The sequence below is a fragment of the Pelophylax lessonae genome (assembly GCF_965119305.1).
Source record: "Pelophylax lessonae genome assembly, chromosome: 4".
NCBI lineage: Eukaryota > Metazoa > Chordata > Amphibia > Anura > Ranidae > Pelophylax > Pelophylax lessonae.
Window position 1 is genome coordinate 81,775,094 of NC_138771.1, and position 27,204 is coordinate 81,802,297.

At 43.8% G+C, this 27,204-nt stretch overlaps 1 protein-coding gene across 1 annotated transcript in view; it reads left to right on the plus strand.

Moving 5' to 3' along the window:
- SECISBP2L (SECIS binding protein 2 like) overlaps positions 1-27,204 on the plus strand; it is a 138,952-nt gene that overhangs the window by 63,265 nt on the left and 48,483 nt on the right. Inside the window, 8 exon segments of the mRNA XM_082253273.1 lie at positions 1,825-2,149; positions 6,485-6,623; positions 6,956-7,189; positions 12,561-12,676; positions 12,908-13,042; positions 18,990-19,073; positions 19,223-19,390; positions 19,887-20,028. Of these exon segments, the coding sequence (XP_082109399.1) occupies positions 1,825-2,149; positions 6,485-6,623; positions 6,956-7,189; positions 12,561-12,676; positions 12,908-13,042; positions 18,990-19,073; positions 19,223-19,390; positions 19,887-20,028 (1,343 nt within the window).

Here is a 27,204-nt window from a genome sequence, read left to right on the forward strand (position 1 = left end):
AAAGTTGATAAAAAAAAGAAACCAGGTAATGGCCCTTATTGGTGCCTCCATCTAACATTCCTGGTAACCTGGTTGTTTTGCTGACCCTATTGATTTTAGACTTTGTGTAACAAGTATGCAGATAAATACTTCTGACATTTCTTTGACTTTACAGATCTGCATACTTCTGAATTATAGGCAGGCAACTAGTACTAGTTAAACAAAAAAAAAAAGATTTTTCAGCTACTTTAATTCTCTCACAAAATAGAATGCCCAGCTATCTGTTAGGCTGTATAAATCGGTGTAATTTGAGGGAACATTGGAATCACATGAGAGCAGTCATCTGACTATTGCATGCGTATGTACAGATTTTCTAATAAGCCACTGAGTGATGTGTAAAGTAATTAGTGAAAAGCGGTAGTGTATCAACTGTGTGCAAATCAGTAAAAATATTTTATTGATCTGGATAATCTACACCAGTGAAATTTTTGACGTTACATTGCTTATAAGATAAGCCTGTTAACTTTATGGCTTTGAACTAGATAGCATTCCTGATTAAAAGTGGCCTACTTCTAGTTCCTTACTTTGCAGCCTTGTAAAAACAAATTCGATTTGGCAGAAAACAGCCACATTGTCCCACTAAATCAGGGTGTCAAACTAAATTTCATAGTGGGTCGTATCCGTAGTATGGTTGCCCTCAAAGGGCCGGTTGTATCTAAGGTGTGCTATGTGCAGAGTTCAGGGGTGCGCTGTGTACAGAGTGCAGGGTTTAAGGAGGCACTATGCATGCACAGTGTGCAGCCCCCCCAAAGTTTTCTCGCATCTGTCTCCTACCTGGCCCAGCTTGAGTACCTCTCTGTGTAGGTGGCTCTGCCTCTCCTTCCAGTGAGATTGTTCTGTACATCAGATTCTAGAGATCTGTACCTGCCGTGCCAACCCCTCCCCCCTCAGAAGGCTTCTGTGTTTACAGGCGAGAGCTGTAGGTGGCAGAATAGAGTTCCGCCACGTTCCGGGTGCAAAACTTGGTGTGAGAGCCACATGACAAGGCCCGGCGGCCTTGTGTTTGACATATGTGCACTAAATTGTGTGTGCACGTTGTTAGCCTAAAGCCTTGTACACACGCAACGAATTTCCATCGACCGGTCGTCCGTCTTTTGTCCAGAGTGGTGTCTGTTGGTTGGAATGTGCTCTAGACTGCACACATTTTCCCGCACGACAGAATTCTACTTCAGAAGTGATGTCATGTGTTGGATTGTTTTGTATGTATTCTTTTATCTCTGAGCATGCCTAGTCTTGCTCATAAGATTTTTCCCCATCGAAATCTGTACTAATGAGACGAAAATCGGACCTGTTTTGACGGTCAACAAAAATTATATAGTCTGCACACCAGGATTTTTTTGGCCGAAAAGTCGGAGTCGGTTGTCAGAAGCACCATACTAAGAAGCCGAAAATCGGCAGATCGGTTGTCGGACGAAATTTCCCGGCCATATTTCTTCTCGTGTACGGGGCTTTACTTTATTTATTTTTACTACCTATTTTACACAGCATACCAATAATAATTTATATTTTATTTATTGGTAAACTACCACGATGATCGATCACCTTGGACAATATTTCTACGTTTGTCATTTGTTTTTTGGAAGTAATGCAATTTTTTTTTTTCTTACGACTTATGCTAGAGGTTTGTATTGGTCGGCTGTCTTAACCTGCACCTACCAAATATGTCCAGTAAGTTGGTTATTGGGAAAAAAAAAAACCCAGCAATTGGTAGCTGTGATCTTTTATCTTTAAACCTGCTTTTACATCTTTAATGGACATAAATATTGTGTTTTTTTTTACTTGCAGGCAAATTCCATTGTATATTAATGATATAAGATGGCAACAGTCAAACTCAAACCCTCCTGGGCCTTATCTTGCTTATCCCGTTGTACCTGCTCAGCCACCTGTATCAACAGAATACATGTACTACCAGCTAATGCCTGCACCTTGTGCTCAAGTCATGGGATTTTACCATCCAATTCCTACTACTTACACCACCCCTCTTCAGGCAACCAATGCTGTCAATGCAATCTCTGTTGACTGCAATGACCGGACAAACCAACAAACTCCGATCAATGTTTTATCGAACCAGCGAAGCAGAAATACCTCCAGACCCCCTCTTATCCACAAAGTAAGTAATTGACTTGGTATCGAAGTACACATATATTAAAGAGAACTGGTCCTGGTTGTGCTTCTACAAAATTCTGTCACGTAGTTGACAGTGCAGCAACTGTCCAGGACTAGTGATGCACCGGAATTTTGGCCGCTAAAAATAGGGTTTTCAGCATTGTGCTGAGAAAAAAAAAAAAAGGGCAGATTATGGCTGCCGAAAACGCTGCAATTTTGCCACGATTTTACCTTGCTTATGGTGGGTTTTTCATAGGTCATGTAACTCAAAAAATGCAACATGGGTGTTTTTTTATGCATTCTTGCTGTGATTTCAATGCATTTAAATAGGGAGGTGCATTTTTTTTTTTTTTTCTTTGTTGTGGTTTGCCAAATATGCACCAAAATTGCAGCAAGCAGGATTTGTAACAACACTTCAAAAGGTACCGATAATGGCCAACAATAAATACATTTTCATTTAAATTCATGATATTTAAAAAGTTGAAAATAATACAATTGTATATAAAAATAATTCTATTTTTTCAAAACCGTCAATTTTGGCTTCTTTAGCGCATCTTGAATTTTCGGTTTCAGTTCACCACTAGTCAGGACCTGAGGTGTCCTCTCACCCTCCTTGATTCTTAGAGGCAGAGCTCAAGCTCAGACAAAACAAGTAAAGCCGTTTTTTAATGGGCAAAGTAAGTTCACTGCTGAAACCCCCGGATTTATTTTTGCACACATACCACATGAAAACCTGCTTTAAAACCCTAAAACATCATATGTTTTCTGAAAGAAGGGAATGCTCAGATTTAAAATCTTGGTTCTTGGAATTGTTTATGTTGCACAATAGTAGCGTGATTAGTGTGACTGTTTAATAAATCTAAATTTTCAGTTAAAATGCCTTTAAATTAATTCTAGTGCGCAGACACAAGAAAAATCTCCATACATTCTATAACAAAAAAGATGACTTGTATTAATAATAGGCAAGAAATAAGACTTAAAATTGCATATACTCTTAAAACTAGGGATCGACCGATTATTGGCAATGCCAATATGCACTTTCCCCGATATATCGGAATCGGCCCCTGAGGTTACCGATTTTGCCGATATTTAGGGAAAGTACTGTACCGGAGTGATGCCTGCAGCTAGAGGCATCACCCCAGTACCGCCGTCCATAGCCGGCTGTCTTGTAATGACAACCGATGAGGCTGAGAAGCCTCTCAGCCTTCATTACAAGGAGCGGGAGGGGATGTCTTCCCCTCCCACCGCCTTCCTGCGGCTCGCCCGGGTCTCCCGTCCCACCAGGAGACCCGGGCATCCTACCTGCACGGCCTGCCGAAGAGAAGACCTGATCAAAGGCCCATTTGGGTCTGATCGGGTGTCCATGTAAAAATCCATGTACTCGGCAGCAAATTCAAAAAAATGTGAGCATTCAAAACAGCCAAATTTGGCGTTTTGAAAGTTTTAAAGTGCAGAGGATGGGTTTGTGGTCTTTTAGACCCTCAGATCCCTCCACCTCAGTACCTTTTTTAATAAAAAAAAAAAAAAAAAAAATGTAAATGTCCGAAAATATCGGCCGATACTGATATCCGATGACCAAAATATCGGTACTAAAAAAAACGATATTGGTCGATCACTACTTAAAATATTGACAAACAGATTTACTTTAAAGTGGTTGTTCACTTCAGACATGAAATGTGAACAAATGATACCCCTCCTATAGTGTGTACTTGTCTCAAACCAGAGTATGAAGTGTCATTTCTGTCTGCTGCTTTGTTCCTCTGCTATCTTCATGAGTCACTACTGACAAGTTTTCTGACATCAAGAGAGAAATGGTGACCGGGGAGGAAGCTCCAGCACACCTGCCTTAGCTCTGTTGCTGTGTGAAGGAGACGCATCCCTTCTCTCCAATCAGCCCTCCCGGAGTTATGTAGAATGTAACTGCAGCTGCTCACACCCATGCCTATGAAAAGTTCAGACAAACTGTATAAATTCTGCTCTTTGAAGGGATTTAGTGGAGAGAGGGCTGCAGATAAACAGGTACAACTTATGTAAGAGGGTTTGTTTCATTTTTGTGTATCACCTGAGGCCAGTCACTTTACTGGGTATATATAAGGGTTTACTACTACTTTAAAGCTGAATTCTAACCATTCAGCCACTTTGATAAATGTACCGGCATACTATGGTTTAAGTCCAACGAGGTGCATGCCACCTTCTCGACTTTCCTCTACATCTCACAGTTTTATGGCACTCGGGAGGAGACATTTGGGGGTTTAGAGAGGAGAGAGGCATCTCTGCCTGCTCCTCTCCTCTCCTCTGGTGCCCATTCATAGAAACCTTTATGTGTGAATGATTTCACATAATACAAGGGCTTCTGTGATTGAGCAGAAGGAGGGAAGAGGCAGGCCTAGCAGCTGCATCAACTCTTGCAATTGACTAAGAATGAGACCAGGGCGTTCGGCTGAATCTATCTTTCTGGAGCACAATAAATCTGTCAGAAGTAAATTACAGATAAGGCGGCATGCACCTTGTTAGACGTAATGCATAGTATGCCTGCACATTTACAAAGTTGCTAAATTCTTGGAGATCAGCTTTAAAGTTGTCCACTGGCGACACTTTAAAACCTTCATGGCTTATCAGTTTAGAGTTAACTGTGTAATTGTTTTAGGATTATTCTTCTTGCTCCAGCGTGTACTGCGATACCGATTATGTATTACACAATTGTACTTTACTTATGTTCTGTCCTCGACCTGCTGTTTTTTCTTTTTGTTTTTTTCTTCTGGCCGTACAGGCTAGCACCTGGCCGCTCAGGACCCAAAAGTGCTTAGAGTTGAGCTTTTTTGGGTTCGTTAATCGGAGGGGTGGGGGGTGTGCATTGATTTTTCTTATAGTGCTAGTGCTTGTTTATACTAGTGTTGCTCTCTGAAAAGCAGTCCATATTCTGATCGCACTTCAGATAGCATTTGACAGGCGGTAGAGAGGTGACAGGCGGTAGAGAGGTGTTGTATCGCCTGCTTTAATACTTTGAACCCCACACTAGCACACTTCAAGCGTGTGCATTGCACATGATTAGGGGCACCCCCGTTCAAATCATAATTTTAGTAAGGATATGTAAATTGCTTTCTTTGTAAAGATGAGAAAATGTATTCTAAATCTTGTACCATATACATAGACAGGGGACTGTAGAGCACACAGCATCAAACATTCAGAGTTAAGGCCTCTTACACATGATACTCCTGTTTGAGCATCTACTATTTCCAGACGGGTTTTTTTTGTATGTATCCGTGCGTATTTGCGTGCATTGAGGCTTAAAGAGGTTGTAAACCCATATTACTTTTTGTTTTGTTTTTTTGCAACCTGTAAGAGAAACACATAATGAGCTAGTATGCATCGCATACTAGCTCATTATGAAATACTTACCTTAGAACGAGCCCCCGCCATGCCGCCCGCTCACCTGTATGACAGGCGACATGTTCAGTCGCCCGTCTTCCGGGATCGCGGCATCCGGCCATCTGATTGGCCGGAGCTGCGGTGACGTCACTCCCGCACACGCGCGCGGGAGCCGACAGTCACGGCACGGGGCTCTAAAGAAACTGCACCAGCGGCCGTTCCTTCAGAGCGCATGCGCCAGTGACGTCACTGGCTGCATGTAAGGTAAATATCTCCTAAACGGTGCATGTTTAGGAGATATTTACAGTACCTATAGGTAAGCCTTATCATAGGCTTACCTATAGGTAAAAGTGTCAGAGGAGGGTTTACTTCCTCTTTAAGTTACTGACCAAAAATGCAGATTTTTTCTATTTTTACTGAAGAATGCACAGCGCTTGTTTACGCGCCAGTGTGCACAGGCACATTACAATTAATGGGCTGTATTTTAGCTCAGAAAAAAAAGAAGAAAAAAAAGCTGTACTGAGCTTTTTCAAGCTGCAAGATGCTCAAACAAGAGTATCATGTGCAAGAGGCCTAATACATTTTGTGTAATGCTATCCAAAGTGGCTAGGTAATTCCTGGGCATATCAGAAAACCAGAAAAAAGTAACTACCGGTATTTAGCTTTAAAGTGCACATTGAAGATAGCCTGCCAGCTTTATTTATTTTTCTGTCTTGTGGCCTGCCCCTATTCACTGCAGTTGGCTTTCAAAATCGGCAGCAAGAACATTATTGACTCTCCTTGAGCCCTTGGCTGCTATCGCTTTGTAGAGCCCTTTTACTTTCAACCTTGATCACGTCACGTTTATTGGCATTCATCGTGTTGCAAACCGCAACAAAGTGTTTTTTATTGTTTAGATTTGCATTTGATTTAATTATCCATTATCAGTAGTGTATATTTATATCTTTTTTTTTTTTTTCTGATATTTAAGCCTCCGCAACAAGGGGTGCCACAGATTAAATGCAAGAGGCCTTCAATGAAGAGTGTAGCGGTACAAAAGGAAACCTGCTCATCGGGCCCAGACAGCCGGTCCAAAATTGTCCTCTTAGTGGATGCTTGTCAGCAAACAGGTGCGTAGTTATACATTTTGAACTTTTAATGTTTGTGCACATAAATGTGGAAGTAAAAATATTGAATATTAGGCTTTTTTTTTTTTTTTTACTTTAATAATACTTTACTTTAATAATACATTTTTATTGGAAGAAGTAGGACTTTGGCAGTGACAGTAGCACCTGGCAGCATTTACAAAGCCAGAGTTTGATTAAAACATAAGTACAGAATAACCATAATTAATCTTGCATTTAAAAAAAAAAAAAAAAACTGCACTAATCATAATTCAATAATATACTGGCAAGATGTTTACTGTCAGGGCCATCTTTATATATTAAGCTTTTATTTGTAGATTTTCCAAATGAAATAGCCAACAAATCACTGTCTGAAAGTATGGGTGGCATACTGTGGAAAACAAAAGTGAGACGTCGGCGGTCTTCTCATCCTGCAGCAGAGTCCTCCAGCGAGCAAGGTGCAAGTGAAGCCGATATTGACAGTGACAGTGGATACTGCAGCCCAAAGCACTGCCAGGCAGCTGCTATGTGTTCTAGGCATGCAGACTGTACTGCTTCAGCTGTCAGTGTACGTAAAAATAATTAGCACGTTACTTTATACCATTATGTATTCCTTTTTTCGTGTAGTCCATAATATCATAGCAACTGTGAAGTTTGCTTTTTATCTATCTGTGTGCTGCTGTGAGGAACATATTATTTATACTTTGAATTAAATGGTCATAAGACGAATTAAAGATTAATCTATGTATTCATCTGTCTTCAATGGTTTGGAAAGCAAAAAACATCGTAATTTACAATTTAAGATGATTGTCATTTTTAAAAATGGTGTAAATCACTAACAAGAGTTCCTTTTTATCATTTTTGTTTTTTCATATTTTTTTTTTCCAGATTGCAGAACCAACAGTTTGCACAGGTAAGTAATACAATGTTCCTTACAGCCAACTAGTCCTGATTTAAAAATGTGTACCGTATTTTTCGGTGTATAACATAACTGTGCGTAAAAGACAACCCCCCTAATTTTCAAGTTAAACATAGGTTTTGGGCTATACTCGCTGTATAAGACTATTCCCCCCCCCCCCCCTTTCGAGGCAAGGCAACAACATTGAACACCCTATTAATCTCCAAGGTACCGTAAGTACCGTAAATGTAATCTCTCATTTATCTCCAAGGTACCGTAAGTAAGTATTAGATTTAATCTCTCAAAGCGCTGGCTGTCTGTGCCCTATTAATCTTCAAGGTACTATAAGTACCGTAAATGTAATTTCTCATTTATCTCCAAGGTACCGTAAGTATTACCGATAGATGCAATCTCTCAAGGCGCTGTCTGTCTGTGCTGGAATCCTGTACCGGTTTACCGTAGCTTTGGCTACATTCAGTATACCGCGCTGAGCCAATCACAGTGAGCGATGTATTCTATTATTGAATGCAAAGCCTGCTCGGATTGGCAGGGTCAGAGAGAGTAACCTCAGCCTGCCTCTCTGACTCCGCCAATCCGAGCAGGCTTTGCATTCAATAATGGAATACATATAGGATATACCGGTACAGGATTCCCGCACAGACAGCCAGCACCTTGAGAGATTATACATCTACCCGTAATACTTACGGTACCTTGGAGATATACGAGAGATTACATTTACGGTACTTATGGTACCTTGGAGATTAATAGGGCACATCCAGCCAGCGCTTTGAGAGATTTCACCTACTTACTTATCTTGGGAGATTTTTATACTCGCGTATAAGACGACACCCCTATTTTTGGGGGATTTTTTTGAGGTTAAAAAGTCGTCTTATACACCGGAAAATGCGGTACTTTGTAAAAACTATATTGCTACAGGACCACAAGATCAATTAAAATCTTGCTGGAAATCATAGAGAATAAAAAGATAAATAATAAAGGCTAAGTTCACCTTTTGGCGCATGTTACATCCATATTTAGGGTGCAAAATGTAACCTGGTCCAGCTCCTCCTTCCCGTACCCCCTGATTCCGCCAAACTCCCCACCCGCTGTCAGATTTCCAAATCTGGGCTCCACTCACACAGCTGCATCATTTCTGTACAAAAATCTGTGAATGTATAAACTACAAATAGAGTTCCATCTAACACCACAGCAGATAGCTTGCAGTTTTGCATGAACTGATGAGCGCCCTTGTAGTTCCTCCAGCTTTGTTTTATTTTTATTAAGATTTCAAAAAAAATAAGGTACAACAGAAAGCCCGTACAGAGGTACAGGAAAGAAAGCTGGATTATGTCTGCAGGAGCCAGACCTTGCACCCGCAGTCCACTGATCGTGGATGCAATGCTTTGCACACTCCTTGGATATTTAATAAAAATGCATTTTTCTCTTTCGTTCATTGACAGACACAGCTCCATATCTTTTTTGACCCTTGGGTTATGCTGCTTTCCATAGGAGTAGGACACTAGGCAGAAACCAGTTTGACTACGCCTTTAGGGCAGTCCTAGGGGGTATACTCCCACTTCCTGCTATAGGACTTCAGTTTTTTTTGCTGCCTAGTCAGGAGTAAGGACCTAGTTCCTTGCTGGGATCTCTGGTCCAGGCAAGGGGCGCCCTCACCAGTATCTGGGGTGGAGGTTCGCTTCTTTCCAGACCCGTGGACCTCTTTCATTCAAGAAAAATGGGTCCTCGTGTTGATTCAGTCTGGTTACAAGATCGCATTTCAGTCCTTGCCTCAGGCAAGGTTCTTTCCTTCCAACTTGCGCCTGTCCTCGCATCGGCTGCAGGGCCTTTACGGGGCGGTGCAGGATCTGCTATCACAGGGAGTAATTGTGCCGGTACCAGAGTTGGAACATTTTTAGGGATTTAATTTAAATATGTTTACTGTTCCCAGGAAGGAAGGCAAGGTCCATACAATCTTGGACCTCAAGGCCCTTAATCACTTTGTGCGGGTTCAGAAATTGTGGATGGAGTCCATTCCCACGGCGGTGGCATCCCTTCATCAAGGGCATTTTCTGGCCTCGATCAATATCAAGGACGCTTACCTTCATATTCCAATATATGTTAGGCTCCAGGTTTTCTTCGCTTTGCCATGGGAGAGGCGCATTATCAATTCATGGTGGTACCCTTTGGTCTTGCCTCAGCTCCTTGGGTGTTCACAAAAGTGTTGGCCCGGTGTTAGCCTTGCTCAGGCAGAGGGGGATCGCGGTGCTGGGGGAACTTGGACGATCTCCTTTTGCGAGCAGAGTCTCCGTCTGTCTTAAGAGACGTTCTGGACATCACTCTGCGAACTCTGCAAGAGTTCGGCTGGACACTTAATTTTCAGAAATCAGCTCTGACTCTGTCCAACAACCTGGGCTACCTGGGCCTGACTTTGGCTTTAGCCTCAGCCTGGTTGTTTCTTCCTGAGGCAAAACTGCTGATGTTGCAGCATGCGATTCGGATCCTCTTGTCCAACTGTTGGTCGTCTCTCAGGACTTACATGCAAGTGTTGGGCTTAATGGTGTCCACCTTCAAGGTGGTTCCATTTGCTCAGTTCTATACCAGGCCTCTGCAAAAGGAGATTATTGCCAAATGGGACAAGAATCCTCAATCTCTGAACAATCTGATCCTGTGGAGCTGGGGTGCGAGGGGATCCTTGATTTGGTTGCTTCATTCCCCGGCGCTTCGACAGGAAAAGTCCTTTCTCCCCCTGTACTTGACAGTGGTTTTAACAGACGCCAGCATATCCGGGTGGGGGGGTGTCTTGGGCACAGATTCGGCTCAAGGGGTTTGGACTCGGGAGGAGTCCAGTCTGCCAATCAATATCCTGGAGATTCAGGCGATCAGGCTTTGCCTGTCCCAGTGGACGGATCGTCTGCAGGGGTGCCCGGTAAGGATTCATTCGGACAATGCCACGGCTGTGGCATATGTCAATAATCAAGGGGGTACCAAAAATGCCCTAGCGGCCAGAAAAGTAGCTGGCATTCTAAGGTGTGTAGAATTATATGTTCCAGCCCCCTCTGCTGTGCACATTCCAGGGGTGGAAAATTGGCATGCGGACTACCTCAGTCGACAGGCGTTGGAGCTGGGCGAATGGTCTCAAGGACAGATCTTCCATCCTGCTTTACGGTCGCTGACTTTAATGGCCTGGCTATTGAAAGAGGGTTGTCGGAGTCAGTGATTCCTTTACTGTTTAAAGCTTGAAAATCTACTTCTAGGAAGATTTATCATCGAGTTTGGAGAGCGTACATTTCTTGGTGTGAGTCTCGGGGGGGTGGGGGGGGGGTTTCTCCGGGTTTCTCCCCGTTCCTTTTCGGTATCCTGTCTGCTGGAGTTTTTACAACAGGGTGTAGATCAGCGTTTGGCTCTGAGCACCACCAAGGGCCAGATTTCCGCCCATTGAGGGCCACATTTCCGCCTTGGCAATTTCTTTCCAACAGCCGTTGGCTGCAAATTCTTTGGTTCACACTTTCATCCAGGGGGTTTGCCACTTGGCTCCTCTGGTAAGGTCCCTGGCAGCTCCGTGGGACCTCAATCTGGTACTGTCGGTTCTTCAAAAACCACCTTTTGAAAATATTCATGAACTTCCTCTGCTTACTCTGTCACAGAAGGTGGTCATTACTTCTGCATGCAGAGTTTCAGGGCTGCCTGCGTTGTCCTGGTGGTTCACAGGGACAAAGTGGTGCTCCGTCCCGGCCAGTCGTCTCGGGTTTCCACTTGAATGAAGACATTGTGTTGCCTTCCTTGTGCCCTAAGCAAAAACATCCTAAAGAAATTGCCTGAACCACATTCAGGGAATGTAAAGCAATCAGGGTGTACCTGGCAGGGACTCAGTCGATTCGGAAATCGGATTCCTTGTTTGTCCTTCGGGATGGATCTTGTAGCGGGAAGCCCACATCTGCTGCAACCACCATGGATCAGGCAGACGGTGGTGCAGGCCTAGTCCATCAGGGCTCAGGTTCCTCCTTTTCCTGTTAAGGCAAATTCTACAAGGGCGCTTAGTGCCTCCTGGGCCTTCCGATAGGTGTCAGTGGTCCAGTGGTGCAAAGTGGCCACATGGTCGTCTGGGCATACAGTCACTACGTTTTACAAGGTGGATGTACTTGCATCTGCGAATGTTGCGTTCGGCTGCAAAGTTTTGCAGGCTGCTGTTGCAGAGGCTCCTGCCTCTTGAGGGTTTATTTTTTTTCTGTTGGTGAGCTCCAGTTGTTCCTGGTTGAGCTCCTGGTTTACCTGCTTGGCTATGTTTAGCCCTTTTGGGAATTATTTGTATTGCTGTGATTCCCACCCCTCGTGTTGACACTGCTTTGGGACGTCCCAAGGGTCAAAGAACATATGGTGCTGTGTCCGTCAATGAATGAGGAAGAAGACAGATCAGTTGGCCCTGCACCTCATCAACAATTAAAGGCAAAGGGAAAAATAATAAATATGCATATTTTTAAGCAGAAAAAAAAAAATTAAATTTTTGTCTTACCGTAAAATTCTTTCCTCTGATGTTCATTGATAGATGCATCACCCATCCCTCTGTTGAGTTGGGTTATGTATTTTTCTGATACCGCTTGATACAAAACTGAAGTCCTATAGCAGGAAGCGGGTGTATACCCCCCTAGGACTGCCCTTTAGGCGTAGTTAAACTTGTTTCTGCCTAGTCTCCTACTCTTATGGGGAGCAGCATAACCCAAGGGTCAAAGACGATATGGAGCTGTGTCCGTCAATGAACCTCAGAGAAAAGGATTTTACAGTAAGACAAAAATCCATTTTTTTTCTCTGCTTAAATATGCGTATTTATTATTTTTCCTCGAAAGGTGAACTTTGCCTTTTTAATTGTTGTAGAGGTGCAGGGCCTACTGATCTGTCTTCTTCCTGCCATGCTATCTGAACCATCTCCGTAGATTGTTTTTTGTTCCTGAATATGGTTTTCTTGGTTACATAAAGTGTTGAATTTGATAACGTTTTGCTTGTGTGAAACATTGACTTAATATGTGATTGTTGTCTTTTCCTGTAAACAGCTGGAGGAAGTTGGGCCAGTGTTGCCTCCCAAGCTACTCAGAAGAAGCCTTGGAATGAGAAAAGTCAGGTTTTCTGTAGAGGTGGAAGACAGGCTGAACTCCGAAATAATACACAGGTAACATGAAAATAAACACAGGACAAATGTTAGCTGATACAATGGTAAAATCTTAGTTTTACATTTATTTGAAAGCCCGCAAGAACACTTTATTTGGAGAACTTGCCTTTCTAGTCTGACAGCTGGTCACATGATCTGCTATTCACCAAGACAATCATTTTGGAATTACAGGGTTTTCACTTACATTACAAGTAAATAACTGTCAGGGCCTTTTATCTGTTTTGACCACAGCTTGGGTATCGTATGAGAGGACAGAGCACGTCATCAGAAAGGAGACAAAATATTCAACCTAAGCAAGACAGTATAGCAGGGTCCACAGCACAATTAAACAGACCTGACCAGAGTCCTGAACAGCTGTACTTTGAGGTATGGCTTTATGAACTGTGTGTGAGTATAATGGAAGCAATAGTGTAATAATTCTAAGCAAGTTACTTAGAATTAAGTAACTTAATTCTAATTAATTAATTACTTAATTAATTAAGTAATTCTGAGCGGTTACCTTGTTCGGCCCCCTCCTTCCACCGCAGCCAGCCCAATTACAGAGCGCTTTGCTTATGTGCAGTAGGGAACCGGCTATGTAATCACAAGAATTAATGCCAAAACAATGCAAATAGCTTGTCTCCGTAATTAAAGTATAACTACAGTAAAACCTTGGATTGAGAGTAACTTGGTTTGAGAGCGTTTTGTTTTGCAAGATGAGCAAAATTTTTATATAAATTTTGACTTGATAAACAAGCGATGTCTTGATATACAAGTAGAGTTGCATCAAAACTGAGTATTAAAGAGAAAAGAGGTGTAGCAATATGGTTACATTTAACCACTTTACCACCGGAGGATTTTGCTGTTTTACGTCAAGGCCACTTTTTGCGATTCGGTACTGTGCGACTTTAACTTTTTAATTGCGCGGTCATGCAACGCCGTACCCAAACGAAATTTACGTCCTTTTTTTCCCACAAACAGAGCTTTCTTTTGGTGGTATTTGATCACCTCTGTGCTTTTTATTTTTTGCGATATTAATAAAAAAAATGCGAAAATTTTGAAAAAAATAACTATTTTTCTACTTTGACAGTTAAAAAATATCCAATATATTCAATTTTTGTCATATATTTAGGCCAAAATGTATTTAGCTACATGTCCTTGACAAAAAAATTCTCAATGAGTGCATTTTTAACCACTTTATGACCGGAAGGTTTTACCCCATTCCTGACCAGGCCATATTTTGCGATTCGGCACTGTGTTACTTTAACGGACAATTGCGCGGTCATGCGACGCTGTACCCAAATTAAATTTATGTACTTTTTTTCCCCACAAATAGAGCTTTCTTTTGGTGGTATTTGATCACCTGTGCGATTTTTACTTTTTGCGCTATAAACAAAAAAAGAGCGACAATTTTGAAAAAAACAACAATATTTTTCACATTTTTTTTTATATGAAATCCCCCCCCCCCCAAAAATGTAAAAATCAAAATTTTTTATCATTTTAGGCCAATTTGTTTTCTGCTACATATTTTTGGTAAAAAAAATTGCAATAAGCGTATTTTGATTGGTTTGCGCAAACGTTATTGCGTTTACTAAGTAACGAGTAATGGCGGCGATCTGCGATTTTTTTTTTTTTTTTTTTTTTTCCAGGACTGCGACATTGCAGCGGACAGATCGGACCCTTGACTGACATTTGACACTTTTGGGAGTACCAGTGACATTACTACAGTAATCGGTGCTATACATATGCCACAAAATGACACTGGCAGGGAAGGGGTTAATTTTTATTGGAGAGGGAGGGGTTAATGTATGCCTGGTGCTTACTAACGTGTGTGGGGGGAGGTGACTGAGTGACACAGGGACAGATCGCAGGTTCAGCTATGTTGAACCCTGCAATCTGACCCTGCCTGTCACTTAGGAGATCCACTCGCTTTGTTTACACAAGCGGGCGGATTTCCACACTAGATCCCCGATGATCAGGGAAGAGCAGCGGTGATCACTGCCGCTCCTCCCCTGGCCCGACTCCCGCTGTAACTGAATACAGAAGAGGGGAATGTCTGGTGACTTAGGTCTACGTCGCCAGACGATAACGAGCCACTTTGCCGCAGTACAGTCAACGTGACTGGTCGGCAAGTGGTTAATGAAGGTACAACATTAAGCAACTCACATGGTTGATGATTAAAAGAGGCACATCTAAGTATGCAGGCGTCCGGGGTAAAGCTGTTCACATAGACCATTCTCCACATTGCCATCAACGTCATTCCTTCCACGCTGCGCTCCGTGAGCGCTTCAGGCCTCGCATTTTAGATCACTTTACTGCAGGGTAGTCTTCCTGGTCACGACTGCAGACTGACGGCGGTGAGAGCCAGCAGTGTGGTTGATGGTCTATGTGGACAGGTTTACCCTGGATGCCTGCATTTATAGATGTGTCTGTTTTAATCCTCAACCATGTGAGTTGCATGTTGAACTTTTCATTAAATATAACCATATTGCTACACTTCGAGGCGCCTCTCTTCTCTTTTATACTCTGTAGTTCCTGCTGGATTTTTATTCTAATCCCCTTGTGGAGGCTGTCATTTGTGGATGGACATTTTATGGTTACACAACCTATCCCATTGCTATAATCTTTTTATATGGACTATAAACTGAAGGACTTATGAATAAATGGTTGTAGAACGAATCCTGTGACTTTCCATTATTTCTTATGGGGGAATTCGCTTTGATATAAAAGTGCTTTGGATTACAAGCATGTTTCCGGAACGAATTATGCTCGCAATCCAAATTTTTACTGTAAAGGCAAAACATTTTCTTTTAGCTTTGGATGGAGTGGAGCGGAATTAGAACGCCTGTCAGTTTTTATTGCTGTCTATGTCCTCCTGAAGGAGATTCACCCTTTATATTTGTCCTGTTTACCATTTTCATTGAAAGTGAAAGTATAAGAAAATCCTACGTTTTGGGTTGTCCCTAGAAAAGTAATAGAGGGGAAATCTTCCAATGTGGACACTAGTTCTGGTGACCCGGGGGTCCCCAGGGAACTCCCTTTAATTTGCAGTGATTTCTTTTCACTTCCTGTTGTCTATGGGACAGGATATGAAGGGAAATCTCTGCAATGGAACACAGATGGCGAAAAAAAAAAAAAAATCTGATGGGTTATAACCATCCCTTGCGCTATCCAAAATGGGGAAAAAGTTTTTTCTATAATTCTTCTTTAAAAATCCTTGGTTGCACCCTTGTTTGCTGACTCTTAGGGCTCTTGCACACGGGCAGCTGAGCCTGGTAAACGTATTTGTCAATGTATTTCTGTCACCCGGGCAGCCCATGTGCAACGTACAGCCTCCCATTGAGGTGAATGACTGTGCACTGCTGTACTCATTTTTATGGCACTGCTACTGTAAACATGAATATAGTGTGTGGACATATGCAAATAAAAATAGTATTTGTATTTTATGCATACCAGTACACTATACTTATGTTTTATGATGGCATCGCCATATACAGAGGTTCAGTGGAAGCATGTCCTGTGGTCTGATGAGACCAAGATAAACTTATTTGGTTCAGATGGTGTCAGGCGTGTGTGGCGGCAACCCGGTGAGGAGTACAAAGACAAGTGTGTCTTGTCTACAGTTAAGCATGGTGGTGGGTCTGGGGCTGGTCTGGGGCTGCATGAGTATTGCTGACACTGGGGCGCTACAGTTCACTGAGGGAACTATGAATGCCAACATGTTCTGTGACATACTGAAGCAGAGCATGATCCCCCCTGCCTTCGGAGACTGGGCTGCAGAGCAGTATTCCAACATAACAACCCTAAACCCCATTGAGCAATTGTGGGGCATCCTCAAACGGAAGGTGGAGGAGCGCAAGGACTCTAACATCCACCAGCTCCATGATGTCGTCATGGAGGATTGGAAGAGGACTCCAGTAACAACCTGTGAAGCTCTTGCTGTGTGTTGTTATTTTGAGGGGACATCACATTTACACTTATACACGCTGTACACTCACTACTTTACATTGTAGCAAAGTGTCATTTCTTCAGTGTTGTCACATGAAAAGTTATATTCAATTATTTACAGAAATGTAAGGAGTGTACTCACTTTTGTGAGATACTGTAGTTGCTATGTTCTGACTATAGGAATACCAGAGGCATCTCCAATATTGGCAGATACATTTCTGGCAAGAGCTAGTGGCTTGATGTAGTCAAACTGGCCAATGAAAGTTGGGGGTGTCCTGGCTTCTAGTGACCGTAGATACTTAGGGGCCAACAGAATGAAGCAAAGTAATCTCATTTACAATCCTTTACGTTTTAGGAACTGTGTAAGCTGCTAATAATTTTTAGTGCATATGCACATTAATGCATTATTTTAGCCATTTTATGTTTGTTTTGGAGGGATTAGGGAACAGTTAAAATTTCTGTCTGATTTTTATTTCTGTCTGTTACCCCATTGGGGAGATTTTTACCTTTTTTAAATTCTGTGCTTTTTTTTTTTCCACAATTCTTTCTTAACCAAAAGTAAGTTTCCATGACAGTAAGACAATTATGGATGGTGAAATGCACATCATTCTACAGAATACAATTGAAAACATTTTAGTGAATAAAACCATATCTGAGATGAGAATGGCAGATTCATAGTCAGTGTAGGCCTGGTAGACTATCCACAAAAAGGAGACCAGAGAGGAACTAATAACCAATAGAGCATAAACTTTTGAGGGCGCAGGGGTAGAAATGGACCCGTAGGGCTCATTAATGAATGCAGGAAAGACCAGGCTTCTGCTGTCAGGAAGTGAGAGGCCTGATAGCGACGAGTCCTGCAAAGCTTAAAAAGTCACTTCATGGGAACCTGGGGAGTGGTGCGAGTTATAGTGGAGATAGGGGAGAGTCTTGAGAGAAAAATTAGGAATGCACAAAAAGCTGATAGCATGTTTGTGTCGTGGGTACTGTTACAGGTTGAGCTTTCATAGAGTGTATAAGGTTTATGACACCACGGCGCTCTAGATAACAGAACCCAACTTTGGGCTTGTTCTGATGGCGACACCAATCAATAAGTCTGCCTAAATGAGTTGCTTGGTAATATTTATGCAAGTCTGGGACAGCCAATCCGCCGTATTGCTTGGACAGTGTTAATTGGTTGGCCACATGGAACAAGTTCAGGACCTTTAACAGTATTCTCTCGAGCGTCACAGGTTGGGATGAACCTGACTTGATCTAAATGGATCAATTGTGGTAAATACTGTTTGAGGCGAGAGGCTAAGATTTTAAATAATTTAAGATCCATATTTAGCAGAGATATTGGTCTGTAACAATGACTAGACATTGGATCTTTACCTTCTTTGGGAGTTACTGAAATATGAGCTTTTACGGGCCCCCCCCCCCCAGTGCATCCGACTATGTAATGGTGCCGATAGGACTCTATAACAGCATGCAATTGTCAATGTAGGATCAGAAAGTAGTCTATACGTGTGTACAGTTTATAGGGAGAGGAACAGAGCGTGTAATCCCTTTCACCCGAGTGGAGCAAGCGCCACATGTCCACCAGCTGTGTCCTGTGAATGGCTTGTAGGATTTGTTTGTGGAATCTAGGAGGGAGGTAGATGCATACTAGCACATTGTGCCATTGCCTTTGCAGGTTTTTTTTTTTTTTTCCCAACTGCTGCATTTTACTTCCACTTTAAGAATTAGACCTCATGCACACTAGACACTTTTACAGATGCTGTTTTTGGCATCATATGTCTTTTTCTGCAGCCAGTAAACTCCCCAGCATGTTATCCTATGTGTCCATGCACACATAGCCTGTTATCAGCAGTTTTTGGCAGGGGCGTTTTCTGGCTGTAAAATACCCCCAGAACTAGTGGGTTTTAGGAGACGGTTTTCAGCTGTAAAAACGCTCTAACTCTGCTATTTGGTGTTTATCAATGTTTTTGAGCCCTAAACTCTTGTGGGAGTATAGTTTTTGCTAAAAAAACACTGAAACGCTACTGCAAAAAAAAAAAATCAGAAAAAGCCTTCTACGGCTACAGCTTACTACTGACCTTTTGAGAACGTCCAGTGTGCATGAGGACTTAGTTGCACCACTGCATGTTTGCAAAATGGCAGCGTATTTTTATGCATTGTATGAAAGCGCACATTCATGCACTGGTGGGAACGAATGCTTTAAAGCAGAACTCCAGACACAAAATAATTAAGCCATAAAACCTTTCTTCCGCTCTAAAAAAAAAAAAACCTGCTACTGCATTATAGTGTAAGTGGTATATTGAGAGTTGCAGCGGTAGTAATTTTATTTTTCTTTTTTTTTTCTAAAAATACAAAGGTGCTTTTCTTAAAACTCAATTATCTATTTTAGGATGAAGATGAATTTCCAGAATTGAACAGCAGCAATGGGAGTTCTAGAAATGAGAGCACACAGCCAAAGATGAACACAAAAGTGGTAAGTGGTGTAGTGATGTAGAGAAGTGGCTCAGCTCATACTTTAAAATAAAATTATAGATCTTTTATAGAGCAGTTTTAGACAATCAATGTAAAAGCTACATAGTGGTCATCCATCTATTAACTCTGCACATTTTTGTTTGTTTTCAGCTGGATGGTTTACCTGAAAATTCTCCAATTAACATTGTTCAGACCCCAATCCCTATCACAACATCTGTACCAAAACGAGCCAAGAGTCAGAAGAAGAAAGCACTTGCTGCTGCATTGGCCACTGCCCAGGAGTATTCAGAGATTAGCATGGAACAGAGGAAACTCCAGGTTTGTGACAAATGCATGCATGAAAATTTTGAAAGTCCGAATTGCACCACCAAGTAAAAACCTTATAATGTATAGTTGTTTTATTTTTAAATCCTACAGAGAACATACTTTTTGGAGGCAAGATTTCGAGGGATAGCTGAATGCTCTTTGTTTAATTTCTTATTTATTTTTTTATTGTTTCTTAGGCATCTAGTAGATAGGCTTCCCACTAAAACCGCTGTCCTTGAGTAATTTGTCATCCTTGTCTCTATTGCAGACTTCATAGCAGTTTATTTTCCCTGAAAAATGTGGCCGATTTATTATTCTTTACTAGCAGTCTTTACTGGTCTGCACAGTCTTAGAGCGTTGATTCACAAAGTCTATGGTTTTTCAAACCCTGCCTACCTTAAGCAAAATCTCATCTACTTTTTTGTGATAATTTGCCCAAAACTGACTGGAGTATTGTTAGAGGTGGACATCATCAAATAATATATATTGCTTTATGTTGATAACATAGGAAGCTCTATCTAAGGCATCTGGAAAAAAGAGCAAGACACCAGTACAACTAGACCTTGGAGATATGTTGGCAGAACTGGAGAGGCAGCAACAAGCAATGAAGGCTCGTCAGATAACGAACACCAGACCTTTATCCTACACTGGTATTGGAATCTTTCTTGTTGCAGTTTTCAGTTGTCTTTGGGTGATCTTTCTTGGTTCTAGGAATGACCTCCCTCGATGTGACAGTTTTTATAATGACGGTCATTTTAAAAAGGGTGTTAGAATACTTTTGTTTAGTATTGAGCCTAGGTTCACACTGGTGCAGGGAAAACACTGCATGTGATTCGCATCACATTCACACCAAAATGGTCCAGGACCCTTTTTCTCTTTCGTTCGTTGACTGACACAGCTCCTGATCTTCCTAACCATTGGGTTATACTGCAGCTACAGGAGTAGGACAATAGGCAGAAAAATAACTTGACTACACCTATGGGCAGTGCCAGGAGGTATACTCCCCCTCTCTGCTATAGGTACTCAGTTTTTTTTCTGCCTATTCAGGAGTAAGGACCTAGTTCCTTGCCAGGATCTCTGGTCCTGGCAATTTTTTTTTTTTTTTTTTAAGATAGATTTTTTTTTCTGTTTTTTTTTTTTTTTGTGAGATCTACAATCAAGACGGGCTGGATAATCTAGATCCAGTGGTCACCCCAGTCTGGCCAGCGCGCGCGCGGACCTCAGCTCTGCGTTAGATCGGCCGCGACATAGCCCCACCGGACAGAGGCTGGCCTGTGAGTTAAACACCTCGCGAGGTTGCATAGGACCGGGTCTCGGCCTGCATCCCAGCCCTCCCTCCTTGCTCTGTGTCTTGCCTGGGCCCAGGGAGCCTCGCGAAGCCGCCATTTTGTTGTAGCCTATTTTCTGTATAGGCTGGTAGCCATGTTTGTGTAAACGCGGCGGCCATTTTGCATTAGTCAGGCATTGAAATGAGTGGCGGGCATTACTGTGGAGCCTTCTGGGTGGCCATTTTAGCTGTGGGAGCCCCTCCTTATCCCCTGGTGCTGACTCCTGGCCCTCTTTCCTTCCTTCCGCATGTGGAGTGCTTTGATCCTGGTGCTGCCGGTGACTGCCTGATTGGGGTAGTGAGTTTGGTGGGGTCCTCTGCAGGATTGGAGGGTGCTCTGTGGATGGTGACCGGGTGGTGTTACCAGCGCAGTGGGGGGTGTCCCTTAGCAGTGTTTTTTTTGTACTTTTGTGGGGGTACCCTTATTCCTCATGAAGTCCTTGGAGCACATTTCCCCACCTGACTCTTTGAGTCTGCGGGGTCCTCCGGGTCCCAACCATCTAAAGATGCACTGACGGCGATCCTGGAGTCCTTTGTGTCCCAGGTGGAGGTGGCTTTTGGGCAGTGGGGTAGTAAAAAGCGCCCACCCCCATCCCCCCGCCTTCTCCTGCTTCATCTGTCTCATCAGATTCTGAATCTGATCTGGCCGCTGTGGACGGGGCCCGCCCTGAGGGGTCTGCGGCCACGCGTTCTGAGTTCTCAGATAGTGTGGATGATTCCTCCACTCGTGTAGCTGTGCACGAAAAGGCGCTGGTGGACACCCTGATTGTGTCTGTACATAAGACTTTAAAAATTGAGGACCCAGCTGAAGCTGCGGCGGAGGCACTCACAGGCCATCTAGAGCGGGTTTCGGTTTTTTTCCTATTTTGGCCACAAAAGAGTGGGAACGTCCCTTTTGTGGTCCCTAAGTGATTTCCAATGATTTACCTACTTGAACAGTCCCTCCCTAAGAAGTGGAATGTTCCACCGGTGTTGGATCCCCCGGTTTCCAGGTTGAATAAGGCGACCATGATTCCAGTAGAAGAATCCCCGGCTTTTAAGGCTGACAGAAAGGCGAGGGTGTGGCCCACAGTATGTTTACTGTGGCTGGCTTGGCACTCAGACCGGTCTTCACCATTTGCCCTGGTGTCACAAACTCTGACCTAGTGGGCTAAGTTTTTTTTTTACGCCGTGACCTGGAGGGTGAGCAGCTCCCCCCTGCCTTTACAGAGCTGGCGGACCAGTTGGTCCAGGGGCTGCAGTTTATCTGTGATGCCTCTTTGGATGCAGCTCCCCTGATTTCTAGACTGTCTGTCTGTTTTGGCAGTGGTCGCAGTGGCTTGTTTTGTGGCTCAAATGTTGTTCTTCGGACCAGCCCTTTAAAAAAAGCCCTAACTTGGTCGTCTTTTTCAAAGAGGTCGCCTGTTTGGAGCTACCCTGGATGACATCATTAAGAGTCTCACAGGCATGAAAAGGGCACCTTTCTTCAGGAAGCTAGCAAGGCAGACGTGGCCCGTCCTTAGCTCAGAGAGAGTTTTTTTTTTTCGTCCCTCAGGGTCGGCTGGCAAGAGTTCAAATCCTTTCAAGGCCTCTTCGGGAGGATCCAAGCGAACCTGGTCTGGCAAGTTCAAAGCGGGTTTCTCCAGACCTGCAGACAAGGCTCCTTCTGCATGAAGGTGCGCCCTCACCTGTGCCTGGGGGTGGAGGGATGTCTTTGCTGGTTTCTGGACCGGCGGACCACCTTGGTGCAAGACAAATGGGTCCACAAAGTGATATGGTCAGGCTACAAGATCGAGTTTCGTTCTTTCCTTCCAATGTGTGTCTGTCCCTGGACCGATTGCAAGCCCTCTTTGGGGCTGTGCAAGAGCTGTTGCTTCAAGAGGTTATTGTTCTGGTTCCAACTCCCTTTTCAGGGGTTTTATTCAAACCTGTTCACAGTTACAAAGAAAGAAGGCAAGGTGGGTCCTTGATCTCAAGGCCCTGAACTGTTTTGTGCGGGTACAGAAATTCAGAATGGAGTCTATTCGCATGGTGGTGGCATCCTTGCTTCAGGGGGATTTCCTTGCCTCTATTGACATCAAGGACGCTTACTTACACATTCTAATATGTGTCTGTCACCAACGCTTCCTCCGCTTTGCCATGGGAGAAGAACGTTATCAGTTTGTGGCATTACCCTTTGGTCTTGCCTCTGCTCCTCGGGTCTTCACAAAGGTGTTGGCTCCGGTGCTGGCATTGTTACGTGAGTAAAGAATCGCAGTGCTGGGCTACCTGGACGACCTTCTCTTGCGAGCAGAGTCTTTTACTGCTCTGATGGGCAGCGTGGACATCACTATACAGACTTTGAGGGAGTTCCGCTTGCTTCTGAATTTTCAGAAGTCTGCTCTGGTTCCTTCCATGAAACTGGACTATCTGGTTCTGATTCTGGACTCAGCTCTAGCCAGAGTGTTCCTTCCTCTGGACAAACTCTAGAAGTTGTATGCTGCAAATCATCTCTTGCTGTCCAGCAGTGATTGTCCCTCCAGATTTGAATAAGGGTGCTGGGCCTGATGGTTTCTATCTCCCAGGCGGTCCGGTTTGCACAGTTCCATATGAGGTCCCTGCAAAGGGAGATCTTGGCTAAATGGGACAAGTGTCCGAAGTCTTTGGACAATCAAGTCCTGAGCCAAAAACCAAAGGGTCTCTGATCCGGTGGCTTCGCTCTCCAGCTCTTCGCCAGATCTTCGGACAAATCATTTCTCCTCCTGTATTGGACAGTGGTCACCATGGATGCCAGTCTGTCTGGATGGGGAGGTCTCCTGGGTCGGAACTGCACTCAGGGAGTTTGGACACTTAAGGAATCAAGACTCCCGATCAATGTCTGGAACTCCGAGCGATCGGGCTGTGCCTGAATCTCTGGACAGATCGCCTTAAGGGGTGTCCGGTGCAAATCTAATAGGACAATCACCAGGGTGGAAGTGTATTGGCAGCTCTGGAGGTAGCTGGCAACCTTCGGTGGGCAGAACATTTCGTTCCGGCCCTCTTCGCCGTACAGATTCCAGGGGTGGAAAATTGAAAGGCGGATTATCTCAGCCGGCAGGTGTTGAACAAAGGGGGGTGGTCCCTTCATCCGTAGGGGATTCATCGACTGTGTAAGGGGGCACCCCTGAGGTGGATCTATTGGCGGCTCGGCTCAAGAGGCAGGTCCACCGGTTTCTGGCACGGTCACGGGATCCGCTAGCAGCTGCCCCCTGGGGCCAGTATCGTTTGATTTACCCCTTCCCTCCTCTCAAGCTTCTGCCGAGACTCTTGCGCTGGATCGAGGCAGAAGGAATTCCAGTCATTCTAGTGGCCCCCGATTGGCCACGCCGGTTTTGGTACACCAACCTGGTGCGGCTGGTCGCCAACGCCCCTTGGCGACTACCTCTCGGGGAGGATCTGCTGTCCCAATGGCCAATCTTTCATCCTGCTTTACAGTAGCTGGCTTTGACGGCTTGGCTGTTGAAAAACAGTTGCTGAAGGATAGAGGTTTGTCTGGGTCGGTGATTCTTACACTACTGAAGGCTAGGAAGATATACCATCATACGTGGTGTGACGAACGCCCATTTGCTGGGACGTTTGCCACGGGCTACTGGGTGTGTCTGGAGGCCAGACTCCTGCCCACAGACAATGGGCCCTGGCTTGTAGGGGAGTGCACCTCTGTGTGGGGATCTATGCTGGAGGACCATGGGAGTAGTGTTTCTTTGGACTCAAATCCATGTCACCCCAAGATACAGACTCAGACTGGGATCAATGTTACAGGCCTAAAGCTGCCTATTGCAGCATAGGACTTCTCCACACATTAAGAGACTAAAGAGATGCTAATGATGTCAAACTCAGCCATTGTATACTGTGGGGATGTGTATTGACATTTATAGTAAGGTGTTTTGAAAACTAAGACGGGCAGTCTGCGAGCCTACGTCTTCTGCTGTCATCTGTTTAGAGGTGGTTTTGTCTTTTACACCTCTAGGAATACGTATTCGGCTTTGTTTTGGGGGCTTGTTGTTTGAGTTAATTATGATAATGTTGCAGTCTCATTCACCTAGTGTCTCTTTCCAGATGGCCAAGCTATGTTAACTACGTTCTGTATACAATTACATTTGCATATGATAATGAAATCAAACACATGAGACTGTATATATTGGAAGTGAGTTGTTGAATAAAGTGTCTTTTGTTTACCCTTCATCGGGTTTAGGCTGATGTTTGGGGGGAATTGAGGGGCCAGGTCACTGCATCACGTGAGAGTCTGGAGACCTAAGACAGAAATACTTGGTCCAAGTATTGGGGATCTGTTACACGTGGGAAGTGTTCATTTCGTGGTGTGAGTCGCTTGGTGTTCACCCTAGCTCTTTTTCGGTGGTTTGGGCCCTGATCTTGCTTCAATGGGGGGGGGGGGGGGGGGGGGTTGAGCAGAAATTGGCCTTGAGTACTGTTAGGGCCAGGTGCCGGCCTTGGTGGTCTTTTTTTCATCGACCCTTGGCCACGCTCTCCCTGGTGCGTACTTTTATTCAGGGGGTTTGACATTTGACTCCACCAGTGCGGTCCCCTCTACCGCCTTGGGATGTCAACTTGGTGCTTTAAGCTCTACAGAAGCCTCCCTTTGAAAATATTTGGGAGATTCCACTGTTTACCATAACCAAAAAGGCTCCAGAAGGTGACCTTTTTGGTGGCTATCACCTCTGCACACAGGGTGTCAGAATTGGGGGCGTTGTCTTGTCGTTCTCCTTATTTGGTGGTTCACAAAGATAAGGTGGTTCTTTATCCGTCATTCCTTCCAAAGGTTGTCTCTGATTTCCATCTGAATCAGGACATTGTGTTGCCTTCCCTGTGTCCCAGGCCAAAACATCCTAAGGAAATTGCATTGCATTCCCTGGATGTGGTTCCGGCTATATGGGTGTACCTGGAAGCTACGGAGTCTTTTAGGAAGTCAGACTCACTATTTGTGTTTACGGATGGGCCTTGAAAAGGACAGACCACTTTATCTGCGACCATTTCTAGATGGATCAGAATGATGGTGACTCAGGCCTATTCAATTATAGGGTAAGGTTCCTCCTTTCCCTGTGAAGGCACACTCTACTCGGGTGCTTAGTGCTTCCTGGGTCTTCCGTCATCAGGCGTCAGTAACGCTGGTGTGCAAGGTGGCTACTTGGTCATCGGTGCACACTTTCACAGATTTATAAAATGGATGTGTTGGCATCTGCGGGTGCCTCTTTTGGCCACAAGGTTTTGCAGGCTGCTGTTTAGGGGGTTTTTTTCCCTCTTTGGAGGTGTACTGTTTTTCAGGTGGGCTCCTGTTACCTGGTTGGCTATGGTTTAGCCTTGGGAATTTTTCTTGCTGTTCCTACCCCTCATTATTGACACTGCTTAGGGATGTCCCAATGGTCAAGAAGATCAGGAGCTGTGTCCATCAATGAACTAAAGAGAAAATGGGATTTTTGACTTACTGTAAAATCTGTTTCTCTTACGTTCATTGACGGATACAGCACAGACCCCTCTATGGAGTTGTAATACTTCTGACACTGCTTGTAACAAAATGGAGTACCTATAACAGAGGGGGGAGTATACCTCCTGGGACTGCCCCATAGGCATAAACTTCTTTTTCTGCCTAGTGTCATATTCCTGTAGGGGGCAGTATAACCCAATGGTCAAGAAGATCAGGAGCTGTTCCATCAGTGAACATCAGAGAAATTGATTTTACGGTAAGTTTTTTTTTATTTATTTTTTTTTTATTATTTTTTTTTCCGCACCTGAATCTCAGCGCATGAGTGTGACCGCTTATGCAATGCAATTCTGGGAATCTCAATGCATTTTGCGATCTGTTTCGGGGGGGTCGTTAATCCAACATTGACAACCGCAGAAGATCGCATGGTCGCTGTGCGATTGCCAAGCTGTGCGATGCAATGCCGGGAAACACAGCTAATCTTGTGCGTTTGCCGCATTGCATCAGTGTGAACCAGGGCTCAAGGTCTTTAACATGGTGAATTTGTGAATGGGGCATGGGGATTAAAAATAACGGTGGCAAAACCATACATTTTTTGATGGAATTATGGTAATTGGTATGTACATTCCTTTTTTTTTTTTCTTCTGTGCCTTTTATTTATGTGTTTTGTCCCCCCCCCCCCCCACATTTGCAGCCAGGCAAAACTTAGAAAAGTTTCAGCGACAGGTGTTTGTACAACCTATAATACTGCCAGAAGTGCTTGAGTAATTGCACTCCTGATAGTGCTATTTGTTTCTAATAAATTAAATTTAAAAAAAAATGGATTCTAGAAAAGATAAAATTAACACTGTGAATGCACCCATTGGGGTAAATTTACTAAAGGCAAATAGACTGTGCAGTTGCACTCTGCAGGAGCAGTTGCTCCAGGGCTTTGTAAATGAGCAAAAGCTCTGCTGACTTCCATCATCCAATCATGTGCAAGCAAGTTTTTTTTTTTCCCTTGCATGTGATTGGGTATTCTCTGCAAAGTGAAGCTTTACCTTATTTACTAAGCTCTGGAGCAAC